This window comes from Mesoplodon bidens (genome assembly GCF_964165515.1).
Source record: "Mesoplodon bidens genome assembly, contig: HAP1_SCAFFOLD_454, whole genome shotgun sequence".
Classification (NCBI taxonomy): Eukaryota; Metazoa; Chordata; class Mammalia; order Artiodactyla; family Ziphiidae; genus Mesoplodon; species Mesoplodon bidens.
The window spans coordinates 348554-359160 of NW_027671390.1; the positions used below are offsets into that span (position 1 = coordinate 348554).

Genomic DNA, 10607 nt, shown 5'->3' on the forward strand with positions numbered 1-10607 from the left:
ACAAAGGGGATCTGTTTTTGTTGTTTTCTCTTTTATCTAATTTTTGTATCCATTTTGTCTGGGCATATTAAATGGTAAAAATATTTATAAGATTTGCACTAGGTGAATCTTCTTCAAAAGAAAATACGGAAGGCCACAGAGTCTGGGAATATTAATATCTTTTTAATAGATTGATCCCCCTTGATTTCTTATTCTGGAGTAAAGGTACAAGTTTTTCCATGAAAATTAGACACACAAATCATCTGACACAATGTATGACAGATGGAAAATGGTTGATGGGAATTTTGCTTTAATGCACATTGTTCATTGTAATTTTGCCCAGCTTAATGAACTGTGAATTAATAATGAGGAGCAACACATTCAACGTATTATAGTAATAAAGTGCTTTTATGGACATTTTTCATGTTTCCAGACTTTCTTGGCCACCCTGAACAATTTTAACTCAAAGGATTAAAAAATAATCACTGATTTAACTGTGTTAAAATAGTCAACTTTGAAAAGGATATTTTCCTGTATGAACTTTTCCCTAATTGATCCCATTTGGTTCTGATCAGTAAACTTACCTGAGTAAGCTGCACTATTGAAACAAAAGTTATCTGATAGAGTCTTAGATGACATACGTGACCAGAGTCCATTGCTTTCTGATTCAACGACATAAAGGAGTAAAGGGAAAAGTTAATAATTATACATTGTTTAATTAGGAGAATAGAAAAACTAAATTTCTTGTAGAAATAAGCCCAAAGAGTCCTCGTGTCAGCCCTGCTCCTCTTAAAAGACCGTGACGCTGTAATACCAATGGATAATCTGGGAGACAACCAGCTGTCATTAAGATAGATTTTACCAAGGCAAGGGCAATAGGTTGCTTATTCGCAGTGAGAAATCAGTAGTCTTTTAGAAGTGTACCCTTTGGAAAGTGTGAGCTAGATAATAAATGAAAGCCTTTCATTATTCATTGTTATAAGCCAGATGTAGATTAAATGTACACTACCTTCAATTCAGATATTAAGATATCCTTCCCTCAGTAATTTTATGAGGTAACATGTAGAATGTCAAGCATAGGCTAAGTCATATATTTTATAATCTTTCAAAAATTTTTTAAGCAATGTGTTAACCCTATAATGAATATAAAGTGGATCCTAACTGCATGTCTTAGAAAATGTGCATTTCATAGAATTATTTAAGAATGAATCCTTAATAGCCCATCTTTTTAAGTATGTTAGCTGAACGTTATGATTGTGTAATATCATTTTAGGGCATTACCACATTTTAAGAAATAAACTAATATTCAGAAGCATAATTTTGCCAGAATGTAAAATTTAAAAGCAGAAATTTGACTTGTGAAAAATCCTCACATGATTATTGGCCTGTTAAAAAATAAAGCAAAGCCCACAAACCTGATGCAAGCTATTATGTGCAAAATAATGTGCTAGTTACACAGCCCTCTGGGAAGTGAATGTGAGTCCGGATGCTTCTTTCTTGGTTTATTTCATTCCTAGAGTACCTTTGTTGCAGGTTTTTCTTATGTTCCCAAAGGAAACAAGTAAGCCATCTCAAGTTTAAGTTCTGTCCTCAATAAAGTAAAAAATGTGCCAGATACCATTTGACTGGATGATAACTAAAACTGGACAAATATTTTCTCTCACTGGAGACTGACAGTGTTTTAGTTGTGCTTAAAATTTGTGATTCTCCTAAAAAAAGGGTACAAATGAAAACTTATGGTTACCAGGAGATAAGGGGGGAAGGATAAATTGGGAGATTGGGATTGACATATACACACGACTATATACAAAATAGATAATAACCTACTGTATAGCACGGGGAGCTCTACTCAGTACTCTGTAATGGCCTCTATGGGAAAAGAATCTTTTAAAAAAGTGGACATATGTATATGTATAACTGGCTCCCTTTGCTGTACACCTGAAACTAACACAAATTTGTAACTCAACTATACTCCACTAAAAATCTTTTAAAATAAAAAAATAGAGTACTACATGCATTTCTAAGAAATAAACATTATTTTCTTCATTCTTCTAAAATAAATAAAAATAAAATAATGTAATATGTGATTTTCAAGCTAATGAACACCTAAGAAAGAAATTTGAAAATCTACATTTGGAATGTATAATTCTTTTGTTCAGAGGCAGTGACATTCCAAAAGAACAAAACTTCTCAAACATGTCCCCATTTAGAGTAATGCTGACAGTGAGTGTCTGGTGGATCTCAGAGGGGCACAACTGATAATATATTTATCATGCTGCCAGTTTGCTAAGTGGTTTCATATTCACTAAGAAAGGCTTGTCAATGGATACTGAAGAATAGATGTGAGGTCTCTGTGAGGTCTTTGTGCCAAGTCTCTGTGTGTTGTCTCTGGGTGAGATCTCTGTGTGAAGTCTCTGTATGAGGTCCCTTTGGAAGGTATCTCTGGGAAATCTGTTAAATCTGTGCTAGGTTTCTGTCTGAGGGTCTGTGAAGCAACATGAGGTCCCTGTGTGAGGTGTCAGTATGTGATCTCTGAGAAAGGTGTTTGCGTGAGAAGTCTCTCTTGAGAGGTGTGTCGGTGAAGTCTTTGTGTATTGTCTCTGGGTCTCTCCATTTCTTTTTTTCTTTTGGTCTCTCCATTTCTTGTCTTACTGTACCTTATGGAAGACGGAGCAGCAAGAGAAAGGCAAAGGGACTTGATTCTTTCTGTTTTCTTGCTGTTCCATCAGCATCACCTGTCTGTGGCACTCTCCCAGCAGGAGCCAGGGTGGTCCAAGTCCAGCTTCCCCATATTCCCAGAACTCACTTCTGGGTGCCCCTGAGAGCACCCAGCAGCAGCCAGGCTCAGGTCCCAGCCCTGTCAACTCTTTCCTCTGGGTACCGACCCCTCCCACAAGTCCTGGCTCCACTCTCACTGCTCTGCCCATTCTGGAGGCTGCCTTGGGAATTGGGGCCCAGAGGTAGGGCCTGGCTCCAGGGAGAAACCAGGGGTGTGAGCAGTCCTGTGCTCACTCTGCCCCCTCCACCTCAGGTCACAGCATTTCCACGTGTTGAGGGGCCTGACAGGGATGGGGGATGGGGTCCATTTCTGTTGTCATCTGGATCAGGGGCATCAGCTGGAACAGAAATCTCCACAATGAGAAACACACCACCTGGAGCTGTGTCCACCACGCGCCCTGCACATGGCAGAAAGCACCAAATCACTCTAGAGAAATTCTTCCTCGTCTCCCTGCTTTTCCATATGGATGGGGGTCAGGAGACAAGAAAAGCTGTGCTAGAAGCAGATCAGTGGAACACCCCTGGATTGCACCCTGCCCCATCCACTTTGCACAGGTCACCTCCACACCACCACAAATCCTGTCTGATTGCTTCTTCACCTGCCAGGCTCTGGGGTGATCAAGGACTGGGAGACAGGCAAGGCTTACTACACAATCACAGGCCAGTCCCTACCTCTCCCCTGGAGCAGTCCTTGGGCCATGTGTTTACGTGAAGGTCACCAGACTAGGAGTCACATCCCAAGTTCCCTAGTCCTGGCTTTTACACCTATTGTTAACTTATCCTTCCTAAAAGTCAAGAGGTGAGGATGTGTAAGCTTATTAAATATAGTATTAAGAGATTAACCTTCCCTGATTTGCTTTACTTCTATAAGTTTGACCTTCTGTTTTGACCTAAAGGTGGTTTCTCTAGGTCTGTGATCTTAGAGTTGGAATAGGGTAGAGACCCTAGGGTGGGGTCATGATGAGCTACTGGACCCTTAACTTTTCCTCCCCTTTAGGCCTTTAGATGGTGCTTGTATGTCAGGGGGCTGCTCTTTCACAACTGCACATTTATGGGAATCTGGTACCACTTTGCCTCCTTCCTTCGATTCAGGGATTTTTCTACACCTACGTCCCACCCTAAGTTCACAGTGTTTGACCATCAGATAGTTACTACCCACAGTCACACCCCTATTCCATTCATCCAAAACTCCTTCTCTGGGGTTAACATAGAGTGGAAGGTAGGTGACCCATGAACATAGCCATTCATTTATATGGGACTGCACTCAACACAGCCCTCAGCAGCCTCCCTGATACTCCCCCCACCTACACACACAGAGCTGGAAATGCCATCCTTGCTGCTGCTCTAGAGTCTAGGAAAAACAGAGGTGGGGGAGGGTGATGCTGTACATTTTATTATGCCTAAGCTAAAAGGGGTTCATAGGGCATATCTCAATCCCAGCCTTCAGCAGAGAGAGAAGGAACTCTTAAGAGCAGATGTTGGATATTCCCTACCAAGAGATCCAGGGGCAAGATTTCTCCTGTTTCTGAACTCAGAGCCCATACTCTATTCCCCCCAAACTTCCATTCACTTGGCTCTGACACTTCCTGGAGCCTGAATTGCAATGTCCGGCCCTATCGTGTAAACCTATCCACTACAGTTGCATAAAGTTCAAAGTAGCATAGAAAAAGGAGAAAGACTGGTTGAACCAGGTCCTTGGGTGTGGGCTTCATAGGTTTTTCCCATCTCATTGTTAGAGTAATTTTGGTTTGTGTAATGACAGTATCATAAGGTGCAATGAAGGGACACGAGACAAGGAGCAAGCTTGTGATGCTACTGTCCACCTCCCTCCATGCCCCTCCCTTCTAGGAGACAAAGTGCACAGCACAGACAGCAGCCATTACACTATGCTTTTATTAGAAAAAAATATATATATATATATGTATATATATATATATATATATGTATGTATTCGGGAACATTAAATATCTTGGATGTGCTAATGAGAAAATCATTTTCTCTACATGGACTGAATTTTTACTTGGAGGTATGTTTTCCTACTAAAGGGAAGACTAAAGAAGGATTTTACTGTCGACCAGGCAAGACACCTCCCCAAAGATGACAATGCCTTGGACAGTAGTGTTGATGGCGGGCTGGGGCACCTGGAATCCTTGGCCCATACTGGCAGGTACTAACTGGAAACAAACTCTTCTTGGGGGGCAAGGATGGGAGGCACCTTAGGCCCAGCTGCTCATCGTCGAACCTTACACTTTTCAAACTATGTTGGTGTCTGACTTCCCTTTCCCTGATAGAACAACTCTGGCCCTTGGAGGTGGCTTTATGACTGCAGGCTGTATAACCCATCATTCTCCTTTGCTCTGGGTAGGAGGTAAGCCTATGGTAGCAGAAACACCCACATACTGGGACTTGGAATTCCAGTTTGTGTTCATTTAACTTTGTGGCATGAAGTCCATGGTGAATTGCTCTTTTTTCTTCTGGGATCTGTCCAACAGCTGTCATGCGTGCCCGACCCTCAGCAGTCTCACTCTTCAAGGTTGATCTGCTTTTGACTGATCCGTGACTCTGGGCAGTGGCTGATATGGGCTTTTTTTTTTGCAGAGCATCTCGACCATTGACTTTTTTCTTGGGGAAAATCCACTTTAAAAATAGCCTCATCCTTTTTCGGAAGAGGCTTTCTGGAGGGCTATGTTTCTTCTCTGGCATGAGCTGGAGACATCTGCTCCCAATAGAGTCTGTTATTCCCCTGACCTGGGCAGGGCGGCTCATACTTCCAGCTTGAGAGGTCCCTAATTCTTTAAACCTTTCTTCATGCTCTCCTGGTTTATGCCTCCTACAGTCCTCTCTTTTGTAAGTAGGGGCAATCATCTTGCTCTGGCTCTTCCATGAGTCTTGGAGTTTTGAAGTTTTGGGCTCCTGCTGCTCTAGGTGGCTCCTTTGGGCTTCCATAAGGCCACTTGGCTCCTGGGAAGCTAACCTGTCTCTGGTGGGGACTCTCTGGGGATGGCACCTGAGAGGTGCCAAGTTGTCTGCAGCAAGGAACCTGTGTTTGGGAAAGTCCTGAAGCTGGTTGTCTGACTGTACCTTTACTTTGGAGTTAAACTCACTGGCAACCTCCATGTTAAGGCATGGCTTACCTGGATGTTGGAAAACAGACAGTCTAGGTAGTAGAAAACTTCTACTGGCCCCTGGCACCTCTAAACTCCTCATATGTACATTTGTGGTTTGGGATTTTGTCAACACTTTGGTTTCCAAGATAACACTAGACTGTGGTTGAAGAGCAGGAGACTCCTTGGCCTCCACAGCCTCCCTGGCCTCTTCACCTCTCAAAGATGGGGATCCTAAGTTCACCTCCATCACTGTTACCCTATGGCAGGGGTCTCGTGAGGCCTGACCACCACTCTCCTCTCTTGGCTCATTCCTGACCATTGCTGAACTTGGACCTGGCTCTAGGCTGTCCCTCTTGACCCCTTCCACACTCTCACTCTTCCAGGTTCTGCCCACAAGGCTGAGTGTGAGGGACTGAGAAGGTGGCCTGCCCTCCTGTCCAGTCAGAGAAGCCTTTGAGGGCCCATGGTAGTCAACAGATGGAACCGCTCCCAGGGTACTCTGGATTTCCTTACACACAGTTGAGGGGACAAGGAGAGGCCTCTTCAGGGTAGGAACTGACTCTTCTGTTATCACCTTCTCTCCTGAATGAGCCCGAGGAGGTTTCTCCAGGAACTCAGCAAACTTGACTGTTGAGTGGGACCCAGACACACAGGTGGCTGAAGGGGAAGTGGCAAACTGCAGAACAGTGGAGGGTTGGAACTTTTTCGACTTAAAGAGATTTATGGGCTTGAGGACCTTGAGGGGTAGGGTCCACCTGTGCTTTACCCAAAACCTTTTAATATGTGCTTCCAGCACCTCTCGAGTGTCTGGATCAGGGAAGGAAACCCTACAGGAGGTGTTCATGCAGGGTTCCCAACCCTTCAAGCAGTATCTTCCACAGGCTCCAGCAGGCACGGCTTTGCACGTCTCACCAGGAGGGTCTTGACATGAGAGCTGATGAAAGTTGCCCTTGCCAGGAAGCCTCCCCAGGCAGCTGTAGGAGAGCAGATGGGGCCAGGATGGCTGGACAGGACAGGCAGGGGTGGGCACCTGCAGCCCAAGAACCCTCCTCTGCCCCCACACTGACTTCTTAATGCTCCTGCTCTCCCTCACCCTAGGGCCTTAGCCACGCCCTCCCATGGCTCCCCCTCCCAGGGCTGGGGTCACATTAGAGGCTCTGGGAGGAAGGACGACCCAGGAGAGAAGGGGAAATGTTCTTTACCTTTGCAGAAGTGAAACCAGGTCGTGAGTCCCCTCCAGTTCTTCCAGGCAATCTCTGCAAGCTGGAAATCAGGAGACTGGGTCATGGTGGTGAAGGCAGAGGCCTAAGAGTCTTTCAGGAGGCTGAGTGCAATGACCCTTTAAGGGAAATCTTTGGAGGATTAGACTCTGGAGCCCAAGTATCAGTGTCCAAGGCCACATGTCCCTGACAGTGATGGTAAGTCTCACTTGAAAAGGGTTTGTCCTTTGCAAAGTGCTTCCACGTTCATTAGGCTCTGTTAATTAGGCTCAGGCTCTGTTTCCTGAGGAATAAGCTCTGCCACTGGCATCCTCAGAGACCGTGAAGCTGGGCCCTCAGGATTAGGAGAGATGGAAGCTAACTCCCGGGTCGTGCAGGGCGAATGGCAAAGGCTTACCTTTCAAAGATCCACTTTTCTTCCTACTCCTGCTCCTCCCCTTCAGCTTTACTTGATGCTGAGAGATAAGAAAAAGTGAGGGGCTAACACCCAACTCTCACTGTCCTCTATCTAGGCAAGCTGTGTTCATGAACAACATGACTTTCTACATTTAACTAAAACTCTGTGGGTTTTTTTCCCCTTTTACTTATTTTTAAAGTGGATAACAATCTTTTCAGTTTTTCTTCTTTGAAGAGTGCAAAGATTTTTTTTTTTTTGGGGGGGTATGCGGGCCTCTCACTGTTGTGGCCTCTCCCGTTGCGGAGCACAGGCTCCGGACGCACAGGTCCAGCGGCCATGGCTCACAGGCCCTGCCACTCCGTGGCACGTGGGATCATCCCGGACCGGGGCACAAACCTGCGTCCCCTGCATTGGCAGGGGGACTCTCAACCACTGCACCACCCGGGAAGCCCAAGAAGGATTTTTTAAGTTTTAATCACCATAGATTTCTTCTGTCACTGTTCCTCTGATCAAGAAACACACACATCCTCAGACCTAAATGCCCACGTGAGCTTTGTCAGATAGGATTCTTCTTCCCAAGGCCAGACCTCTAGTCCAGCCTCTTCTCTCAGGCTCTCAGGGGCTCAGCCCCAACACAGAGGAAGGTCTCACTTGAGACACCCGCTGTGGGAAGGTGGCTGGTGAACCAGGGCTCAGGGGTCAGCCTTCCTGCAGAGATTGAACTCTTCGTAATCCAGTCCTTAACCATTAGTCACTGCATTTGGGACTTGCCCTGGAGCCCTCTACCATACCTGAACTCCTGGTCTAAGATCTTAGGCTAGAAATCCTCATGCCCACTCTAACCCCTCTCTGGCCTGGCTTTTCCCTAGAAGGATGATGTTCTATACTTTTCTGAGAGTTCCCATCTCAGGAGTCTCTCTACGTGGTTTAGAAAAGTGGAAATAAGAGTAAGAAAAAAAGAGAGAATCTCTGCTGGGATTAAGCCAAAGGTTTCTTACCTTCCTGATGTTTCTATGTTTCCTAGGTGGTGCTAAGAATAGATTACTCTGGAAGCAGTGGAGTAACATTAGGAAGAGCCCCAGTCCACACAGGAACCCAAGGATGATATCAATCACCCAGGAAGTTGGGCTGGATCTCAGCCAGATAGCAACAATGTCTTTCAAAGAAAAGAGAATCTCCATCTTCTGAACTGCATTGCTGCCCTCAGGCAACAGAGCACTGGGAGTTCACTTGATGGCAGAACCCCAGGCCTGCATCACAGAGCTGTGGCCTTGTCACAAAGGGCTCCTGAGTGTGGGGGAGGGGCAATACGAGAAATAGGCTGAATCACTGCCCCTCCTTCCCATCCAGACCCACAGACACCTGCACCCTCCTGGGGCTTCCAGATCCCTCCTTCCAACTACTCTCATCCTGTCAGAGAGACCTTAGCCAATTTTCTCTTCATTCCATCTGGAACCTGGTTCCTTCATCCATTTGTGACCTTTAATTGAGGCCCACTAACTTGATAACTCTTGAACATCTTAAGCTGACCCTGGAAGACTGGCTGTTTCACAGACATTTTTACTCAGGATTTCCTTTGTCCTCAGCTCCAACTTTCCCACATCATGTATGTGTCTTGTGTAAACCCAGGGATAGAACTTGAATTTCTTTTACACTTATTTAGTTTTGTGAATTTTGAATAGTGTATGTTTTGCCTCATTTTCTAACAGAGGGAACTACACACAAAAATTAAAATAATTTATTTTTCAAAATTCATGAGTATGAAAGAATTATAAATAGTTATGTAATAGGGAAGAACAAATCTGCCTCCACATGAGATCTTTTTTACTTTAATCTTTATGCTTTGTTGCCTGAGCTAACTCTGTCCATCCCTGTGATCCAGGCTGGCTCTGCACTTTTTGTGAAACAATGTTGCCTAGAGCCTGAAATATACAGGATAGACTATTTCTAAGGCTCTGACTTTTTTTTTTTAATAAATTTATTATTTATTTATTTATTTATGGCTGTGTTGGGTCTTCGTTTCTGTGCGAGGGCTTTCTCTAGTTGCGGCGAGCGGGGGCCACTCTTCATCGTGGTGCGCGGGCCTCTCACTGTCACGGCCTCTCCTGTTGCGGAGCACAGGCTCCAGATGCGCAGGCTCAGTAGTTGTGGCGCACGGGCTTAGTTGCTCCGCGGCATGTGGGATCTTCCCAGACCAGGGCTCGAACCCGTGTCCCCTGCATTGGCAGGCAGATTCTTAACCACTGCGCCACCAGGGAAGCCCCGGCTCTGACTTTTAAGAGCCCATTCATGGAGATAAAAAGTTGCACAACAGAGAATAATAATTTTTTTGTTGGACGTTTACAGGAACACATGATCTGACCAGGATCTGACCCATCTGGCCAGCCCCTAGAACAAAGGATCCAACACCAAGATATTTGCAACAATTAGTCATGCCCCTCCCTCACCTTGCCTTTAAAAAGGCTTTGCTGAAAGCCTTCAGGGAGTTTGGGGTTTTTCCTGGGCATGAGCTACATGTCTTCTTGCATGGCACTGTGTAAACCTTTCTCTGCTTCAAACTCTGATGTTTCAGTATTTAGCCTCACTGTGCATCAGGCACACAGACTTGCATCTGGTAACAGTTAAACCTTCAAATGATGTTTTTGTAAGTTTGTAGTGTTTATAATTCTGGAGTTAGTAAATCTTTAAACTGCACAAAAACTTTTGGGACACACTGCAAACACGCACACACACACGTACTCATGTTCCTTAACCAATCTAGTACTTTCAAATCCAATAATCCATAATTTTCTACTTAAAAAAAAATCTTTCATATGTTGTCTCAACCCAACTTCTTAGTTTGCAATGATAAGACAGTCCCCACTCTCCAGATAAATTTTGAAATATGTGGTCTTAATCCATTAGGGCTGCTATAACAATATACCATAGACTGGGTAGATTAAAAACAACAGACATTTATTACCACAGTTCTGGAGGCTGGGAAGCCCAAGATCAAGTCACCAGTATGGCCACCTCGTAGTGAGAGCTCTCTTCCTGGTTCACAGCTGGAGCCTTCTCTCTGTATCCTCATATGATGGGAGGAGGCTAGAGACATCTCTGGAGTCTCTTTTATAAGGCACTAATCCC

General features: G+C 44.8%; 1 protein-coding gene across 1 annotated transcript; it reads right to left on the minus strand.

The window, feature by feature from the left end:
- Positions 1 to 4757: 4757 nt before the first annotated feature.
- On the minus strand, positions 4758 to 7535 carry LOC308611475 (spermatogenesis-associated protein 31A6-like). The gene is made up of 3 exons (XM_081260232.1): positions 7482 to 7535; positions 7067 to 7127; positions 4758 to 6838 (listed from the first exon to the last, which is right to left on the minus strand). Exon 3 carries the CDS (start codon positions 6706 to 6708, stop codon positions 4822 to 4824), a length of 1887 nt encoding a protein of 628 aa, XP_081116358.1. The 5' UTR covers positions 6709 to 6838; positions 7067 to 7127; positions 7482 to 7535; the 3' UTR covers positions 4758 to 4821.
- Between the last annotated feature and the right edge of the window lie 3072 nt (positions 7536 to 10607).

Coding starts and splice junctions, on each gene's coding strand:
- LOC308611475 (XM_081260232.1), bottom strand. CDS start 6,708: ATGAACACCTCCTGTAGGGTTTCCTTCCCTGATCCAGACACTCGAGAG.